General features: G+C 44.3%; 1 protein-coding gene across 1 annotated transcript in view; it reads right to left on the bottom strand.

Moving 5' to 3' along the window:
• Positions 1–21,269, bottom strand: part of cep126 (centrosomal protein 126) — a 100,662-nt gene that overhangs the window by 47,408 nt on the left and 31,985 nt on the right. The window contains exon 6 of the mRNA XM_067986395.1: positions 3,218–5,564. Coding sequence (XP_067842496.1) covers positions 3,218–5,564 — 2,347 coding nt within the window. The remainder of the gene's footprint in view (positions 1–3,217; positions 5,565–21,269) is intronic.

The following is a 21,269-nucleotide window of genomic DNA, read 5'->3' as shown; positions in this document are numbered from 1 at the left end:
CCAAGGTCTCTCACTTTCTCTACGCCTCTCAATATATTCCCGTTTACTGCGTATTCCCTTTTACTGTTTGCCCTCCCTAAGTGCATTACCTCACACTTCTCCGGGGTGAACTCCATTTGCTACTTTTCCGCCCACTCCACCCACCCATTAATATCTTCATGGAGTCTACAGCTATCCTCTTCACTATCAACTACACGGCCAATTTTTGTGTCGTCTGCAAATTTGCCAATCATGCCCTCGACATTCAAATCCAAATCATTAATATATACCACAAACAGCAAGGGACCTAACACTGAGCCCTGTGGCACACCACTGGAAACGGATTTCTATTCGCAAAGACATCCATCGACTTTTACCCTTTGTGTTTCCTGTACTGAGCCAATTTTGGATCCAATTCACCACATTTCCCTGTATCCCATGGGCTTTTACCTTTATGACCAGTTTGCCATGTGGGACCTTGTCAGATGCCTTACTAAAATCCATGTAGACAACATCCACTGTAATACCCTCATCAATCCTCCTTGTCACTTCCTCAAAGAATTTAATCAGATTTGTAAGGCATGACCTTCCCTGAACAAATCCATGCTGACTATCCCTGATTAAACCATGCCTTTCCAAGTGACAGTTTATCCTATCTCTCAGTATTGATTCTAATAGTTTGCCCACCACCAAGGTAAGACTGACCGGCCTATAATTGTTTGGCTTTTCCCTCGTACCCTTTTTAAACAATGGTACTACGTTTGCAGTCTTCCGGTCCTCCGGTACCTCCCCTGTATCTAGTGAGGATTGGAAAATGATCCTCAGAGCATCCACTATTTCCTCCCTGGCTTCCTTCAATAGCCTAGGAAACAATCCATCCGGCCCTGGTGACTTATCAACTTTCAAGGATTCCAGTCCCTCTAGTACTTCTTCTCTCGTAATGTTTACCTTATCCAATATTTCACACCTCTCCTCTTCAACTACTATGTCCGGATCATCCCTTTCCTTTGTGAATATGGAGACAAAATATTCATTTAAAACCCTACCCACATCCTCTGCTTCTACACACAAGTTACCCTTATCATCCCTGATAAGTCCCACCTTTTCCTTAGCTATCCTCTTGTTCTTAATGTACTGATAAAACATCTTTGGGTTTTCTTTAATCTTACTAGCTAATATTTTTTCATGCCCTCTCTTTGTTTTCCTTATTTCCTTTTTTACGTCATCCCTGTACTTTCTATACTCCTCTAGGCTTTCTGCAGTATTGAGTTTTCTGTGACAGTCATAAGTTTTCTTTTTCTTATTTATCTTGCCGCGTATACTTCTAGACAACCAGGGTGCTCTAAATTTGGCAGTGCCACCCTTTTTCTTTGAGGGGACATGTCTGCATTGTACCCGTAGAATTTTACTTTTTAGTGCTTCCGACTGGCTTGCCACTGATTTCTCCTCAAGTAGTTGTGTCCAGTCCACTTCTGCCAAATCACCTCTTAGTTCTGTAAAATTTGTCTTCCCCCAATTTAAAACATTTACTCCTGATTTAACTCTGTCCTTTTTCATAATAATGCTAAAACTAACTGAATTGTGGTCACTATCCCCAATATAGTCACCCACTGTCACTTCACCCACTTGTCCATCTTCATTTCCCAGGACTAAATGTAGAATTGCATTCCCTCTTGGGCTTGTCACGTAGTGGCTAAAAAAAGTTCTCCTGGACACCGATCAAGAATTTTGCACCCTCTGTGCCCCTCACACTGTCTGAATCTCAGTTGATGTTAGGTTAGTTGAAGTCCCCTACTATTATTGCCCTCTTATTTTTGCATTCAGAAATGTGCCTACATATTGGTTCTTCTATCTCCCTTTCGCTATTCGGGGGTCTATAGTACACTCCTCGTTGCGTGACAGTCCTTTTTTATTTCTTAGCTCAACCCATATGGCCTCGATTGATGATCCATTTAGCATATCATCCTTTCTCACAACTGTAATTGATTCTTTAACCAATAATGCTATCCCCCTCCTTTTTTATCACCCATTTTATCCTGCCTGAAAACTCTATATCCAGGGATACTGAGCTGCCAATTAACCTCCTCTTTAAGCCAGGTTTCCGTTATAGCAATGATATCATGCTGCCATATGTCTATCTGTGCCCTTAGCTCATCTGCTTTGTTTGTAATACTCCTTGCATTGAAGTATATACCCTATAACCCCCGTCAAATTCCTGTGCTGAACACTATCTAACCTTTGCTTCTTTTGCCTTTGAGTCGCTAACTACGTCACTAACTGCTTTTCTGCTTCCTGTTTCCTGGTCTGAATTTGTCCTATCTGTACCTGTCCTTTGGTTCCCATCCCCCTGTCATACTAGTTTAAACCCTCCCCAACAGAACTAGCAAATGCCCCTGCGAGGATATTGGTCTTGGTTCTGCTTGGGTGCAACCCGTCCAGCTTGTATAGGTCCCGCCTGTGTAGCTGAGTCACTCGTGGTGCCACGGTCTTGGCTCTTGCTGCATTCCCCTGATAAGCTATCTCCCCCAACAATATCCAAAGTGGAATATCTGTTTGAGAGGGAGATGGCCCCAAGGGACTCCTGCTCGACCTGCCTAGTCCTTTTACGCTGCCTGGCGGTCACCCATTTCCTTTCTGCCTGCGTAATCTTTACCTGCGGTGTGACCTCCTCACTGAATGTGCTATCCACGATAATCTCAGCATCGAGGATGCTCCACAGTGAATCCACCCGCAGCTCCAGCTCCGAAATGCTGCAGTTGGACACACTTCCTGCACACATGGTTGCCAGGGACACCGTGGATTGCTTTGTCTTGGACAGTGTCTAGCTTCGACTGTTGTTGTCGCTGCACCCATCCAAGAAAGTAGAGAGTATCCCATCACACTCCTGACTTGTATCTTGTAGATAGTGGCGAGGCTTTGGGGAGTCAGGAGGTGAGCCACTTGCTGCAAAATACCCAGCCTTTGACCTGCTCTAGTAGCAATGTGTGACCTACATGTGACTCCAGTTCCACACATTGTAGTTGACACTTAATCCCTTCTGAAGTGGCATTCAAAATTACAAGAGCAATTGCTTTCTAAAGGGCAACTAAAGAGGGGCAATAAATGTAAATATCAATTATATTGTAAATTACAAGACCTGAATAGTACCTTAAAATAAAATTGTGATTTTACGAAGGAGTGTTTAAAAACTCTTTATCCATTTTTATAAAGTAACCTACATATTAATAATTTTTCTTACCACCTGCCGAGTCCTTTTGTGCGAAGGCACTGCGCACTCCCTGCCAAAGCAGTGCAATTTCTTCATCAGTTGGTGTGCAATCCAGACGCAGTCTATTCCCTCCATAATCAGGGTCTTGTTTGGTGCCATGGCTTACATTGTCGTGCTGTGGCACAGTTTGGGTAGCATTTACTGAATAGGTTGCTTTAGTAACAGTCTCATACGGACACACTGAATAGGATGAAGGGAATGTTGTGATTATGACAGACCTACTGCTCGAAGAATCTAACTGGGGCCAAAGGCCCGAGACTATTGCATTTTCTGCAATGTCTTTACTAGAAGTATGATCTTCTGGCATAATTTCCCTTGGTGTGTTGGAACAGATGTCAATAGCATTAGCAGGGTGTATCTGGGGTTGCCAACTGCTATTAAAATTGGCAGTTACCCTTCGACACTGCTTGCTGTCAGTGGGTAGTTTGGGTGGAGGATGGGGTACCATTATTTTACCCTGAGATTTCATGACTTCACTGGCAGACTGGGGCCTGATTATGGTGCCTTTCCTGCAGTTGCCTCCTGTACCAAAACAAACCTTAGCAGAATGGGCTCTTCTGACCAGTTTGGCACGTCCTTTTTTTACCAAGGGTTTCTCAGGTTTGGAAATATTGTTCTTTGCAGTTGTTCTGGTGTCTATGCTTCTAGCTCTTGTGGCTGCCCAGGCTTGTTTAGTAAAATGGTAACCAGGGGACACAGCTGACATTACTCCTTGGGCCACAGGGGCAGTTTCTGAAATTACAGGGGCTGTCACTGTGATGGCTACCCGGGTTTCATTCTGCTGGTGGCCAGCAAGGGCACAATTTACAGCAGTCTTGTGATCAGAGTTTAATGTATTCCTTTTTGGTTCTTTGTTATTATTCACAATTGAATTAACATTAACAATATGGCCATTACTTTGAAAACGAGGTGACTGTAATTGAATCTGATTTGTTAATCCTGAACTTTTAATGTCTATTGTACTTTCCAGTTCTTCTCCAGCATCTTCATCTTTCCCCTTTTTGAACTGATTGGTTTGTTCAATCTCATCAAACCACCTCAGTTTTTTCTTTGTTCTATTTTTGACTGATTCTATTTCTTTCATTTTTATCAGCTCCACACTGTCCCTGATAGATGATGCCATTTGAATCCCAAGCACACCATTTGCAGACAATAGAGATTTGGAATAACCATTTTCATACTTTGACACTTCCTTAAGTATCCCCTTCAGTAGTTTGAAATTATTTTTTTCATGGAAATAATTCTTGCTGGCTTTTAACCTTGTAGTAGATATTGATGAATTTGTTACTAGTTCATTTGCTTTTCCTTCTGCCACATTATTTCCAGAGTCAGGTTCAGATGAATTAAATGTTGCTTGAGAAGGAACAGGTTTCTGATTGGCTGCTTCAGAATGATGACTCTTTTTGACTTTGAAGTTATATTTGTTGGAAGTAGTATGGTTGTCCTCAATTTTGCTGGGGATGTCGGTATTTTGGTTTAATGTGAAAGGAGAATGAATAATTCTATTAGCTGTGCCAACACATGTTAGTAGATGCATATGTTGGATCTTTTGATTGTCTTTTATACTGTCAGTTTTGGTTCTGTCACTGCACATTTGTTCCTCCTGACTCAAGGTTAAAAAGCCAGGTGTTGCTAAAGGCAGTTTTAAAGGATGTATTGATGCAAGTTCGCTTTGGTGCACAGATTCTAACCTCTCTTTCACTCCTGAAAGTTGTGTTGTCTCCCTCAATGTTGGATCTGGTGAGGACCAGGCATTGCAAGATATTATTGCAGAATGAGCAGGTTGGCCAACAGAATTTTCAGAAGAGTCTGCAGTTGTTGAATGATTTCGTACAGAGTGGGAATTACTATATGCTATTTTATGTTGATTTCTATTATAAAACTTGGTTGTATGTACCTTTTGATGTGTTTCAACAGAAGAAACAGAGCTCGAATCAAAACATTTAGATTCAATACTTTCAGAAGCTAACCTATGTAGCTTGTCGCTTAGATATTCCTCTGTAATTGAAGCTTTAGTTTCATTTGTCATTGCAGTCCCTGGAGAAGAGATGGGAGTCCTGCTACTATCCAAGTCGCTGATCCAGGCACTTACATATGACTTTTTAAGAGGATAAAAATCACTCTTACTAGAGTCAAAGGGACCTTTAACAGGTGGATGTGGCCTCATTATATTCTTGGAAGGATTATTATTCTGTGCTGAGAGAGAAACTGAAACATTTGGCTCAGTGCGTCCAATGTTTTGTCCCTCAGTTTCTAGGCTGTCAAGACTTGATAAGCTTTCAGACCGATTAAGTTGGTCGATTTCTTGTTGGAATTCCTGTGAAATTCAAACATACAATTTATCGTTTACTCATTTATAAAAAAAATGACCAAAAGTCTCAACAAAATTGAATCATCTGACCTCACTATATTCACCTAATCTTGATAATTTCCTAGAACTTTTCAACAGCTGTTAAACAGACTTGACTGATACTTCAGTACAGTGCTGAGGGAGTACTGCATCGTAGGAAGTGCTATTTTGGATGAGGCATTAAAACAAGGCCCCGTCTGCTTGCACAAGTGAATGTAAAAGATTCCATGTGCTCTCTGAAGAGAAGTAGAGAGTTCCCAGTGTCCTAGCCAACAATCATCCCTCAGCCTACTCCACCAAAAACAGATAATAAGCTTATTGATTTATTTGCTATTTATGGGAGCTTGCTGTGTGCAAATTAGTGGCTGCATTTGCCTTCATAACAATGACTGCCCATCATTTATTGTAAAGGGCTTTGGGACATCCTGAGGACATTTAAGTGCTATATAAATGCAAGTTTTTTTTTCTGAAGCAATGTTAAATCTGTCAACTCTTAATGTCTCCTCTGTTGAAATCACCATTCTCGACAACTTCAGCAATGGCTCCTCTTCTCTTCTACTGATTACATCAGCACTAATGCCGAGTCCTTTTTCTGTCTTGAATTACCTCAAACAAATTGTCAAACTGGCATGCATAATCTGCCAATAATTCACCTAATCTTCTAGACCATTTTCTGAACCTCAAATCCTAACTCTTGCACTGTATCTATCTTCTAACTGGTGGGCTCTTCTGACCAATGTTTTATATCTGCAAAATACCCTGTAATAAGTTAAGCACTATAAAGCAGTCCTGGTTTGTTTGAATACCTTGTTGCTTTACTCTTCTGATCATTCTGTGCCGGTGAAGTAACAAAGACTATACCAGCTGTCAGAGAAAGTTTCATATCTCACTATTCCCTAGCATCTTTTTTTTTAAATCAGACCTGTCATTCTGCTGCTTCTTGGATAAACTCTACCCATTGCACCTGGTGTTTGATCAGTCTAAAACAGTGGTTCTCAAACTTTTTCAGGCTGGATCCCATTAAAAGAATTCTCATAGCCAGAGGAGTGTGTGAAGCTAAGGGCATTGGTTGCTCTAAGCAATCACTTCCCCTTACACATCCATCTATCCGCCTAACCCCTACATCACGTTTCCTCCATCCCTGGAAAAAAGAACTATTTCACAAAGATTCTTCCTAAATCCTAACCGCTTTTCCTCTGGCCCACCACCCAGACCAACATCACTGTCTCTGTCAATCTGTGCTACAACTGCCTTGCCTCAATTTCCAATGCCCTTATTGCCACCAGATACACAACAATCTCCAACCCCACTGTTCCCTCTGTTGCAATAACCACCTCTATGGACTCAAGTGGTGTGCATCCAACCTGGCAGTCCACCATTAGATCTCGTTTGACCAATTCAAGCAGTACATCTGATCCTTCTCTACAACAACGTCATCTTATCCCTGCAGGGACAACCTGAATTGTCTACTCCTACTTCCGAAGATGTTGTTCTAAAAGCTCTCTCACACTCCCAGACAGATACAAGATAAAACTAGTCATCTTCTAGGTGATTTTTTTTCTAATTTCTGGCCTTCAAGCTCTCCTTTTCTATAAGAAAGAAATAAAAAGAAAAGGAAAAAGAAAGAAAAATCATTTGCATTTATATAATCCCTTTCATGACCAGGACATCCCAAAGTGCCAATGAATTACTTTTGAAGTGTAGTCACGGTTGTAATGTAGGGGAATGTTCCAATTTATGCATAGCAAGATCCCACATAAAGCAATGAGATAAATGACCAGATAAACTGTTTCTTAGTAATGTTGTTTGAGGGATAAATGTTAGTCAGGACACTGGAAGAATTCCCCTGCTCGTCTTCAAATAGTGTCATGGGATCTTTTATGTCCATCTGAAAGACGGTCCATTCGACAGTGCAGCACTCGCTCAGTACTGCACTGAAGTGTCATCTTAGATTATGAGCACCTCCTGGAATGGGGATTGAACCCATAACCTTCTAACACATAACTTTCTTTCCTTTCTCCAATGTGTCTATACTATTACGGTCAATGTTTTATCTGAACCTTTCTCTCTTGTTCCTTCAAAGGTTCAAATGTGCTGTCTAAAACTTACTTCCTCCTATCTATATCTCCATTGTGTTGAAATTAAAACTGTGCAACTCCAGTCTTTCCTTCCTCCTATAACCTTTTTCCTTTTAAAACCAAAGATTAGTATCACCTAATCATCAGGACCACTGGTTTATGGTGACTGCTTTCATTACATGGGATTTAAGAATTTTTCACCAGTGTTTTAGGAACTGAATTCTGACCATTTTTCTGTGAAAGCTGTAAATTAATTGCATTGCTGATCACTAATTCCTGATTTATTTTGCCTTTTTTAATCCTTGGTGGTGTTCTGCACAATGGGCACAGTCCCTAAACTTTGATTTCACAAATAAAAAAGTAAATATGAAGCTTTCTAATGCATTGTTTAGGAAATCTGACATTTTAACTTCAAGATATCTCAAAATAAACAGAATTTTAATAAAGAAAATCAGCTTCACTTGCAGAAATAATATTATATAGATAAGTTTTCAGTCTTTTTTCTAAAAAGTACACTTTTTGTAAGATTTATATAGAGGGAATCACATTAAACTGTTCAGCAGAAAAACTATGGAAGTACAAATAATTCAAGGTTCGTCGTTTGCATGTACAGCCCCAATTTTGCAGGGACTTTAGTATCCAACATCTGCACATCATCCTGCATATTTTTGAACACTGGTACTCTGAAAAAACAGCATGGGGTTAAGATTCAGACACAAAAGACAGTTGTTGGTAGAAGAAAAAAATGCAAATTATAAGAATTTGTCACACTGAGCACCAGTGTAAGTGAGGAACATCAAATAGTACCACTAAACTCACACCAGCAGGATCTTACCCGTCTATAGCAGAAGCACAGAAAAAAAAGGTATAACTGACTAGTCATAATAAATGAAGCAGACAAAAGTCAATTGTCTACAAAAATATTGTAAACAGAGGGCATTACCCAAGAAAGAGCTGGCTGGCACTCTACTGCATAGGTTAGATTAGGGCCAGCTGTCTGGAAACAGATAGTTATCTAAAGTTTACTACGCCTAATGGCTCCTGTCAGGAAGGCTTACATTAAAACAGCTGATTATTTTGGCAGGTCTGTACAGGTAGGTACATTGAGTTCAGTTAAAAAGTCTTAATGCAATGCTCTTAAACTTAAACAAGAAAACACATGCAGCTATGCTACAAAAAGATGTGATATTATAGAGAGAGTACAGAGAGATAGATCTGTGCTCATACATATTACACAAGTACACCTGTTTTTTTCAATGCTTTGTTCATAACAATAAAGCATATCAGGTAATCCCTTTACAAACCTGAAATTCTCTTGTGTCTGTATGCATTATCACACATTGATTTATATTTGTAGTGAAAAATAAACTGGATTGTTTGTAATACTTAACGAGTAAAGAACATGTATTATCCTGCTGGGTATAGGGTGGGAGCTCAATACATGAAACAACCCAGGATGTTTCCACTGCAAAATCTTTATGACATAATTCAGAGCATGGCTTCTTTCTTCATGTCTGGCCAACTTCATGCACGCACAAGAAAGCACAATAACCTCAATATTCATCAATGATATAACTTCATAATGCTAACATGGAATTTCATCTGGTAAAGATATGAATACAATTAAGTGGACTTCAAAATTGAATCTTACGCTTTATAAATTTTAGATTAGTTGCGAACAATCAAGTCTATAGGCCTGCTCTCCCTCCAAATGGATCCCTGCACTTACCTCGGGCAAGGGGATCTTTTGTCCCTTTAAATGATGTGGAGGTGGTCATCTGGTGCTGCAGTGGTGTCCCTACTGTAGCAGCGCCCAAATTCCCTTACTTGTAGCGGAAGTAATCTGGCTTGGATCTTGTCCTGAACGTTTAATTAATCCCAACCTAAGAAAATAGGGGTACAGCGGGACCAGCGGCAGTGGGGTGCATGTCCTGCCCTGCCACTACTCCATCAGAAAGAGGGAAATTCAACCCACAGAGTCATATCTATCAGCCAACATTTCAAACTCCATCACCATTCCTAGGTATGTCCTGTCCTACCTGCAAGATAAACCCACCAGAGTGCAAAGACAACACTGAAGTGTCTGCAAGCATCTTCAGCCAAAAGTGCTGAATAGATGATCCTCGTCAGTACCCTTGCAATGTTCCCACTAATGTAGATGCAGATGTCCAACAATTTCTCTCATTCCATGTGTGGGACAGGCTGGATGGACCAGAGGGTCTTTTCTTGTCCTTCATTGTTCGCATGTTTGTATCATCCCCTAGTGCGGCTAAACATCATGGCCCCTAAAATGTATTTAACTTCTGGCGTACTCCCACCATAACTTTGGAGAGAATCTGCCAGAATGATTGGAAACTAGGCTGGGACCCAGATACCCGGTTTCTGGGTTGCAGGGATTCTGATTACCTTGTGGGAGCCTCCACCTGTCCCTACAAAGCAGGTGTAAGAGGAGCAGGGCCAGGAAAGGCGATTCTCTACATTGGGAATTCTCACGTCCTCAGCCACTAGTGGGAACCAACATAAATCGGTAGAGGTACAGCCTGCTGAGGGGTGGAAATGGGGCCCACTTGTATTCATGGTCTGAACCCTGGAAGAAAGAGGTCAATTTAAAAAAAAATTCAATGGTGCCCTTTTACAAAGGGGGTTGTTGGGCCTCACTTGTAAAAATTGAATGGTTGTAAGTCTTCAATAGTCTTTCGAACTTTAAAACTAGAACGTTTAAAAATTTTCCTGATTGCTAGTGGTCCAACAGCACCTTTTCCAGGTGGACTTGCTATGGACACCAACATGCCAATTTCTACAAAATTAATAAATTAGACTGCATATTTGGCATTGGTGTGAATCATTTGCACCATACACCATGGAATATACAGCATAACATGGGAATAAAATAGCAGGTGAGTGGAAATGAATTTGATATCTGTGATCAGAGGTATACATATTGTATGCTTGCATATATTTTTTAATCTCCTGGGACAACAAAAATGAGCACCGCTTCATGCTTTGATCCTCAGTAACATCTCTGACATTCTATTGATCTAGGGGATGAAATACTACTGTCAGCAAGAATTCTCACAATAATCTTGGGAAAGCAAGAATTCAAATCTCGCAAAACTATCACCGCAGTGCTCCATCCCTCGGAGCAGCAGGAGGTACAGCGAGGAATGGAGAACTATGCTGAGAGGGGAGAAGAATGCCAGATTGAACTGAAGGGGAACGGAGTACAAAATGCCAGCATTAAACAGGAGGCCAGAGGAATGGAAAATTACAGATTAAGTTTTGCCTTCCCCAAACCTTTGACTCCCTTCCACCCTTGAACTATAAAAATAGGATTGTTTCCTCTTCTAAACCAAGAAAGACAAGATTGATTGAGATTTAGTGGTTATTTGAAGGTGGAATATTTAGATTCTCTTGTGTTCTGAACCTCCCTAAACTTCTCTCTCCTCCTTTAAGATGCTCCTTAAAACCTACCTCTTTGACCAAGCTTTTGGTCACCTGTCCTAATACCTCCTTACGTGGCTCGGTGTCAAATTTTGTTTGATAATGCTCCTGTGAAGAGCTTTGGGGTGTTTTACTACGTTAGAGGCGCTATATAAATGCAAGTTGTTATGTTGTTGTGTTCTGAAGGTAACTGGGATCGCCCAGCCTCCAAATAGCTTTTGACAGATTTCTTTTTCAGTGCAAAACAAGTGACACAACTTTGAGATCATATGAAGGACAAAATTTCTAAGACCCTAATCCTGGCATGGAGCCTCATTCAATAGGAACAGATGGCATGATTTTTACCTGGATCCGAGAAGAGAGTGGTCGGGTAGATTTTTGCATGGGAAACCCAGAAGTGCAGTGAGCATGTCGGAATCAGCGATCGCAACTCAATTGAAGGCAATTATTTTTGTGTCCAGATTTCGCGTCGCCAAGCTGCGCAGCGGGCATACCACTCACCCGCATGTTGCGATCTGAAGTCCACTGCTTAAAGGACCAATGCAAAATTGGATTTTGGAGGAGAAAGAAGGAAATTAAGGTATGGATTCCAAGAGAGCAAAGGCAGGACCCAGGTTCACGGATGCTTCACTTGAAGTACTGCTGGGTACATTGAGAACAGGAAGGAGCTAATATACCCAAGCGATGGGAGGAAGAAACTTGGTTCTGCCACCAAGGCATGGCAGGAGGTGGCAGAAGAGGTGAGCAGCAGGAGCATGGTGCCCAAGTCTTGGCTGCAGTACAGGGAACGGTTTAATGACCTAACCAGATCAGGAAAAGTGAGTACAGTTGCTGATTCACCCACATCCTGTGGTGTACAAAACCCCCCTCTCACTCTGTCTTGGCAAGCCCACTTCATCACATCACTCCTCAAAACCACTTAAGTTTCAGCAGCAACCATCCTTCACTTTCTATGCACTTCCTCACTTCCCCATTTATGCACCCACCACTGCCACTCACCCCAATCCTTATGCAATGTGATGCATAGTCACCCTATGATGCATCTGTATGATGGTCAGCCTCACCCAATGCACTGCATCCATCGGGTGAATACGTGACCTTCAGTCACACACAGGTCTGTTCTTTCGCTCCTTGTAGAAGGGAGCCCAAAATGCAAGGGAGAGGGCGAGGACTGGAGGTGGGCATCCACAACTAGTCCAGGTGACAGATGCAGAGGAGGAGGCCATGGATATAAGTGGGACATCAGCATCCCTATCCATCGGGGATGGAGAGACTGGGAAACCGCATATGCCTGGTGACAGAACTTAAAAATCTGTCACACGCATGATGACTTTATTTCATCAATGACTGAACAATGAGAAACCTGAGTATGGCGATTGGCAACATTGTTACTTTGCTATGACTAATTCCTATCGCTTCTGTTGCTTTCCAGGGCCTTTACCCGTAGAAAAATGTGCGGAGATGGATGACATCGATTCCTCAGAGGACCTCGTTCCTTCTGAGCATGCACCGTCACAGGACATACTGCCATGCACCAAGCACTGGCACTTCGGTGGGTCATGTTAGCCAGACAGTTGGGTTGTCACCTGGTGATTCAACACTCACATGTGTGCATGAGCAGACACTGGTGGCAGAGAGTCCGTGTCGGATGGTGCACTCCTCTCCAAGCTCTGCTCAGCTGGATATAGATGCTGAACTCCGAGGGCCAACACTGAGAATGACTGATGTACAGCTGCACCTTTGCGAGGTACTGGACGCGCACTCTCCACAATAGCAGATTGATGTCGTAAGTAATGTCTGCAGTGAAGAGAGTGGCCATCTCCATGAAGCTTCAACCACTGCTCTCAGATGAGTCTATGCAGGCCACGACCATGGCCGTGCAGGAGATATCTGCCGCTTTCAACAGGATGACAGATATCTTGTCCGTGGCCTTACAATGCGCCACAGGTGTGCACTAAGCTGCTGTCCAGCAGAGTGATAGGAGTGATGTGACGCTGGCCTGGGAGAGGGATGATGGCGAAAGGGAACATGGAAGTGGGAACTCCACACAAAGCGCTCCCACGTCTCATTCGTTGCGCATTCCTCAACCAGTACCCGAAATGCTGCTTCCTCTCCCGATGGTCAAGTCTGCCCCTGCACAGGTACAGGTGGAGCATTCTTTGGTGGGGCCTTCATGGGCTCCAAAACCCAGAGGTCGTAGGCCAACAGCATCTCAGCAGTCAGGGCAGGGATCTGAGCAGCCTGCCTCTACCTCTGCTGAAACCACAGGAGCTGCACCATGTAGAAGCAGTCGGAAGCGTAAATTCATGCAATTGTAGTTCACCAAGGGTAGTCACAAAGCTGTTTGAAGAAATGTTATGTGGTTAACCTTCCTTTTTTTTACACTGGCACAAATGTACTGATTAGCACCACTTCCACTTGTTGACCATTATTGCGCCCGAGTGTTAAGTTGTCCTTTCATTTGCTTCATGATGAATGCCAATATATGACGGTACCCATTGGGCTGATGTGAAATGGGTGTTTGCATGGTTGAAGGACTGTTTTGAGCAAAGGGGCTGGGGTGGGGGGGAGAGTTTCGTGGTGGTTGTTGTGCTAGCAAGCCTGAGTACCTCAATGTCTCTCTTTTGCCACTGTTATTAAGAGAACCTGTCGGAGATGAAGGCATCCCTGGCAGCAATGTGCGCGGCTGGTCTGGCGATAGTTGCCCCATCATATTCCTCCTTCCCATCCACTTCCTCAATGCTGTCACCAACAGAGAATGATTGATGAGTGTCTTCGTCCTCCTCCACCTTTAAACCTCTCTGCTGCATTATTTGTGCAGGACGCAGCGCACAACGATTATTCTGGAGCCCCTCACTGGTATGTACTGAAGGGCGCCTCCAAACCTATCCAGGCACCTGAAGAGCGTCTTCAACATATCTATGGTTTGCTCATTGACACACCTGGTGGCCATGTGGCTCTGGTTGTATTGCTCGTGTCTCGTTGGTGGGGTTCCTTACAGGTGTCATCAGCCAAGTTTGCAGGGGGTATCCTTTGTCTCCAAAGAGCCAGCCCTTAAGCCTGTCTTCTGTTTGGAAGAAGTCTGGAATGTTGGATTAAGGCAAAATGAATGCATCATGACAGCTGCCAGGGAACCTGGCGCAGACCTGCAGAAATCGCTTCTTGCGGTTGCACACCAGCTGTGTCTTGATGGTGTGATCGCCCTTTCTTTTTTTTTTATTTGTTCATGGGATGTGGGCGTCACTGGCAAGGCCAGCATTTATTGCCCATCCCGAATTGCCCTCGAGAATGTGGTGATGGACAGCCTTCTTGAACCGCTGCAGTCCATGTGGTGAAGATTCTCCCACAGTGCTGTTAGGTGGGGAGTTCCAGGATTTTGACCCAGCGACGATGACGGAAGGGCGATATATTTCCAAGTCGGGATGGTGTGTGACTTGGAGGGGAACGTGCAGGTGGTGTTGTTCCCATGTGCCTGCTGCCCTGGACCTTCTAGGTGTTAGAGGTTATGGATTTGGGAGGTGCGGTCGAAGAAGCCTTGGCGAGTTGCTGCAGTGTATCCTGTCGTTGTTACACACTGCAGCCACGGTGTGCTGGTGGTGAAGGGAGTGAATGTTTAGGGTGGTGGATGAGTTACCAATCAAGCGGGCTGCTTTGTCCTTGATGGTGTCGAGCTTCTTGAGTGTTGTTGGAGCTGCACTCATTCAGGCAAGTGGAGAGTATTCCATCACACTCCTGATTTGTGCCTTGTGGATGGTGGAAAGGCTTTGGGAAGGCAGGATGTGAGTCACTCACCGCAGAATACCCAGCCTCTGACCCGCTTTTGTAGCCACAGTATTTATATGGCTGGTCCAGTTAAGTTTCTGGTCAATGGTGACCCCCAGGATGGTGGTGGATACGGCGATGGTAATGCCGTAGAATGTCAAGGGGAGGTGGTTAGACTCTGTCTTGTTGGAGATGGTCATTGCCTGGCACTTGACTGGCGCGAATGTTACTTGCCACTTATGAGCCCAAGCCTGGATGTTGTCCAGGTCTTGCTGCATGCGGGCATGGACTGCTTCATTATCTGAGGGGTTGCGAATGGAACTGAACATTGTGCAATCAACAGCAAATATCCCCATTTCTTATGATGGAGAGAAGGTCATTGATGAAGCAGCTGAAGATGGTTGGGCCTAGGACACTACCCTGTGGAACTCCTGCAGCAATGTCCTGGGGCTGAGATGATTGGCCTCCAACAACCACTAACATCTTCCTTTGTGCTAGGTATGACTCCAGCCACTGGTGAGTTTTCCCCCTGATTCCCATTGACTCCAGTTTTACTAGGGTTCCTTGGTGCCACACTTGGTCAAATGCTGATGTCAAGGGCGGTCACTCTCACCTCTGGAATTCAGCTCTATAGTCCATGTTTGGACCAAGGCTGTAATGAGGTCTGGAGCCGAGTGGTCTTGGCGGAACCCAAATGCATCGGTGAGCAGATTATTGGTGAGTAAGTGCCGCTTGATAGCACTGTCGAGGACACCTTCCATCATTTTGCTAATGATTGAGAGTAGACTGATGGGGCGGTAATTGGCCAGATTAGATTTGTCCTGCTTTTTGTGAGGACAATTTATGAAGACTCCTAGCTCTTGTGGTGGTCCTTGGATTGTCACGTGTGTGCAGTCGATTGCGTCCTGCATACGTGGGAAGCCAGCCAGAGAGGCAAAACCCCACTGCCCGCTCATTCTGGCTACTGTCGTTGCGGGGGAAGTTCACATAATCGGACGCCCTGGTAAACAACCCATCTATCATCTGCCTTGTATACTTATGTGCAGACGACTGACATACCCTGGAGATGTCACCGGTGACACCCTGGAAGGATCCAGAGGCAAAGGCATTGCGGGCAGTGGTTACTTTTACTGCGACAGGCAATGCGTGGCCACAAGGTCCAGCGGGGAGCAGCTCTTCCTCAAGGAGGCTGCAGATGTCTACCAACACCTGCCGACTCAATCTGAGCCTGCGCAGGCGCTGCTCCTCAGAGAGGTCCAGGAAGCTCAACCCCTGCCTGTAGACCCTCTCACGTGGGTGCTGCCTCCTGCGACCTCGGCCCCTCTGTTGCTCCCCTCTCTGCTGTTCTCCAGATCGTTGTTGCGCACCTCTCCTCTGTGCACCTGCAGATCCCAACACAGCATGATGTGGCTGCCCTGAATGGTCATTTTCCTCCTCCTCAGATGTCCTCTGGAATACATCCATTGTACCACCCCATCCTGAACTTGTCAGTTTGAGAGGCTCCAAAGTTTTGCTAAAGATGTCTCAACGCAAGAACTCTCAGTCTCAACGCAAGAACTCTCAGTCTCAACGCAAGAACTCTCAGTCTCAACGCAAGAACTCTCAGTCTCAACGCAAGAACTCTCAGTCTCAACGCAAGAACTCTCAGTCTCAACGCAAGAACTCTCAGTCTCAACGCAAGAACTCTCAGTCTCAACGCAAGAACTCTCAGCCAAACGTTTGCCTGAGAGAACTGAGAGACCAGCTGCAATATCTGAGCTTTTATTGAGGGGTCTATCACAAGTTTAAAAGCCCAAATCAACTTCGGCTGAATCTCGCCTCTGTTTCACTCTCGAGATTCAGAAGCGCCAGAAACCTGTGCAGGAGACATTAAATTTGTTTATGTCTAAGAATCAATTAAAAACCTATCTCAATGATCTTAATTGATGTGCTAAGTACCCGCCCGCTGGCAGTAATTGGGGACGCGACTTCCATGATTCGGTGGCATGCGTGGATTCAAACCACCCACATTAAGCCCGGAAGTGGGCGCATCGGAGCCGGGTTGCAGTCGCGCTACAAAAATCAATGATTTTCACTACACTCCTGCCCCCAACCCATCTGTTCTTTGGGGTTAAAATTCCTCCCAGAGTCTCACAAAATTTACCCAGTGTAGTGGATGAAAGCAAGCAAAAAAGGCCCGTCCATCAGGCAAAATCTCTTCAATGCTCCACGTGCTATCAATACTATATGGATACCAAAAACGCAAGGTTACCCTCAGGCTTTACTGGATTTAATAGTACTCAATGATGACATAGAGCTCAATTTTGAAATGGTGGCAGGTTAGCAGTGGCGGTGTGGGGGGGGGGGGGGGGGGGGGGGGCGGTGGTGAAGGTGCGTGTGGCAAACCGAATGAAAAAACTTACCGTTTCCGACGCGATCGCAATGTCATTGATGGGTTTTGCGCCCGGCAGCCAGCCTGATTGACAGGCTGGCTGCTACAGGAGCTGCAACGCCGAGGGGGGGGGGGATGGGGGAGAGAAAGAGAGAGAGCGAGACGTCATCTGGCGCTGGAATGGAAGATCGGGGGCTGGGTGAAAGACTGGAAGATCGGCCGGTGGGGGTGGGGGGGGGAAGAGGGGAAGATCAGGTGGCAGAGTGCAAGATCGGGGGGGAGAGTGCAAGATCGGGGGGGGGGGGGGGAGAGGGGAAGATCGGGGGGGAAGAGGGGAAGATCGCGGGGGGAGAGGGGAAGATCGGGGGAGAGAGGGAAGATCGGGGGAGAGAGGGAAGATCGGGGGAGAGAGGGAAGATCGGAGAGAGAGACGTCGGACATCGGAGCAGGGTGGAAAAGTTGATTTTGTGTTTTAACTTTGTGCAATGGTTTGTTATCTAATTTATTTCATTTCGTTCTGCCTGATCCGGCCCTTCATGTCAGGTTTCCCCAGGCCTGAATCAGAAGCCGTGGGAAAGCCGCCCAGGTAAGTTAAAAATCGTTCTAACTACCTAATATGTCACAAGTAAAGTGCCTTAAGTACCTCAATGTGGTACATTTGGTTCTTTAACTGTTATCCCGCCGGCTTTAATTGCCACTCTGCATTTCTGCAATTTTCGCAGCCCCCTCCCGCCCCTAACGCACCCGCAATTTAAGTTTAAAATTGAGCCCATACAATTTTAATCCTCTTCCAAAATGAGTGATGCTGCTGGAATTCTGTTCCTCATCATTACACTACAGGAACAGGCAAATCTCCATTAGCGTACCTTAGGGTGAGTGCAAGTTCAACCTCCAGTGGCCCATTTTAACTCCTCACCATTTTTTTCTGGAAGACATTGACTCTTTGCTACAGTATGGTCTCACTGGCTGCCATCTGGTATCTTGCCCATCATCCATTTGTAAGCCATGACAGTGAACATAGGCCATTTGATTGCTTGGGGCATCAAAGCTGAGCTTGGTCCTGTTCACACGTGCACATTTCCAGCTGGGGAAACTGGATTGCAGATTTTCATAGAATTATAGAAAATTTACGGCACAGAAGGAGGCCATTCAGCCTATCGTGTCCGCTCCAACCGAAAATGAGCCACCCAGCCTAATCCCACATTCCAGCACTTGGTCCATAGCCCTGTAGGTTACGGCACTTCAGGTGCACATCCAGGTACTTTTTAAATGAGTTGAGGGTTTCTGCCTCTACCACCCTTTCAGGCAGTGAGTTCCAGACCCCCACCACCCTCTGGGTGAAAAAAATTTTCCTCAGCTCCTTCTACCAATCACTTTAAATCTATGCCCCCTGGTTATTGACCTCTCTGCTAAGGGAAATACGTCCTTCCTATCCACTCAATCCCTCATAATTATGTACACCTCAATTAAATCACCCGTCAGCCTCCTCTGTTCCAAAGAGAACAACCCCAGCCTATCCAATCTTTCCTCATAGCTAAAATTCTCCAGTCCTGGCAACATCCTCATAAATCTCCTCTGTACCCTCTCTCGTGCAATCACTGTAATGTGGTGACCAGAACTGTACGCAGTACTCAAGCTGTGGCCAAACTAGTGTTTTATACAGTTCCAGCTTAACCTCCCTGCTCTTATATTCTATGCCGCAGCTAATAAAGTATCCCGTATGCCTTCTTAACCATCTTATCTACCTGTCCTGCTACCTTCAGGGATCTGTGGACATGCACTCCAAGGTCCCTCAATTCCTCTACACCTTTCAGTATCCTCCCATTTATTGTGTACTCCCTTGACTTGTTTGCCCTCCCCAAATGCATTACCTCACACTACTCCGGATTGAATTCCATTTGCCACTTTTCTGCCCACCTGACCAGTCCATTGATATCTTCCTGCAGTCTCCAGCTTTCCTCCTCACTATCAATCATAAGGCCAATTTTTGTATCATCTGCAAACTTCTTAATCATGCCCCCTACATTCACGTCCACATCATTAATATATATCACAAAAAGCAGGGACCTAGTACTGAGCCCTACGGAACCCCACTGGAAACAGCCTTCCAGTCACAAAAACACCCATCGACCATTACCCTTTGCTTCCTGCCACTGAGCTAATTTTGGATCCAACTTACCACTCTCCCTTGGATTCCATGGGCTTGTACTTTTTTGACCGGTCTGCCATGTGGGACCTTTTCAAAAGCCATGCTAAAATCCATGTAGACTACATCAAATGCACTACCCTCATTGACCCTCCTTGCTACCGCCTCAAAAAATTCAATCAAGTTAGTCAGACATGACCTTCCCTTAACAAATCCATGCTGACTGTCCTTGATTACTCCATGCCTTTCTGAGTGACGGTTTATCCTGTCCCTCAGAATTGATTCCAATAATTTGCCCATCAAATTTAGGGTGCTGAAGCCAGTTAGCTCAGCGTGGCTTGGAAATTAAAGTTGATTCCTTTCTTTGTACTCTGTACAGCTCAGGCAGCCATTGTCTTAAACAGCTGAGCTCCTGGGGACCTACCTTCTGATTTCTGTTTTGAAGCCAATTTTCTTTTCAGACTACATTTTATGTCCTGTTTCTTGACTCACTACCTTATCTATTAGTCGGGTGTAAGGTCTACTGCTGCCTCACCACCAGACCATGATTTCCCACCCCCCACCACTGCCGGTAGCAGCCTCCTCTCCCTACAGATAGCCTCAGAGACTTATCTGCAAAGGCCTCAGTATGGCCAAGGCCTTCAGTGAGAGTACAAGTTTTAATTTTCGGGGCGCTTCTACCCCTTTAAGTGCCTTGGCAAGTTTTCTGGCGCTGCAATAGCATCCTCGAAGGGGAAAATTTAGACCATAATTTCAATTGCTTTTTCACAATGTCTTTGAAAATGGCTGTCTGGAGTGCTTAGAGTTCAAACAATCTGAAAGTAGCTACCATTTTGAAACTAATAATTAGTGTCTACCAATGCAAAATATGGAAATCCAAATTGGTAAATAACAGATTTTAAAAAGTGAGCAGATGCCATATTGAGAGCTTGCTAGGTATTTCATAGATGTCTGTTTTATACCAGCAATAAAGCTAGAAAAGAACAGCTGGAACAAAGTTGCACTATTGCAAACTGCAGTATGCCACTTCAGAAGTTTGCCTACCCACTGTAACCTGACTTAACTTCTGATTTTTGATACACAACAATAACATAGTAAAACATCCCAGGAGCGTAATCAGACAAAAATGGGTACTGAACCAAAGAAGGAGACATTTGGACAGGTGACCAAAAGCTTGGTTAAAGTGAGGTTTTAAGCAACGTCTTGAAGGAGGAGAGAAAGGTGGAGAGGCGAAGAGCTTTGGGGAGGGAAATACAGAGCTTAGGGCCTAGATGGCTCAAGGCACGGCCCCCATGGTGTGGCGAAGGAAGTCGGGGATAAACAAGAGACCAGAATTGAAGGAACGCAGAGTCCTCAGAGGATTGTAGAGCTGGAGGAGGTTATAGACGGAGGGAGGGACGAGGACATGGAGGCATTTGAACATGAGGATAAGAATTTTAAAATTGCGGCATTGGTGGACAGGGAGCCAATGTACCTTGGCGAGCACAGTAGTGATGGGTGAACGGAATTTGGTGCGAGTTAGGATACAGACAGCAGAGTTTTGAATGAGCTCAAGTTTATGGATGGTGGAAGATGGGAAAAAGTTACAACATAGGCACTGGGAAATACATTGTTTAGCACCAGTTAGCTAACCTTATAACACACAAGGAACACAGCTGAACACAAGTTATGTATGCTTTCTTTATGGGTGTGCCAAACACCATGAGCCTACTTATATTACATTTTCTGCTAAACAACTGTTTTCTGAATTCCAATGAGGTTTTATATTTTTGGAGGATTTAAAAAAAAACTTTTGTTGGGAATTCTTTGCAAAAATCTATGCTATCATGTAATAAATCTGGTGATGTTTTTCATTGAAAACTCATTATAAGTAC

The sequence above is a fragment of the Heptranchias perlo genome, chromosome 6 (genome assembly GCF_035084215.1).
Source record: "Heptranchias perlo isolate sHepPer1 chromosome 6, sHepPer1.hap1, whole genome shotgun sequence".
Lineage (NCBI taxonomy): Eukaryota > Metazoa > Chordata > Chondrichthyes > Hexanchiformes > Hexanchidae > Heptranchias > Heptranchias perlo.
The sequence above is the reverse complement of the archived record's forward strand: the minus strand, read 5'-3'. Positions and strand labels throughout refer to the sequence as shown.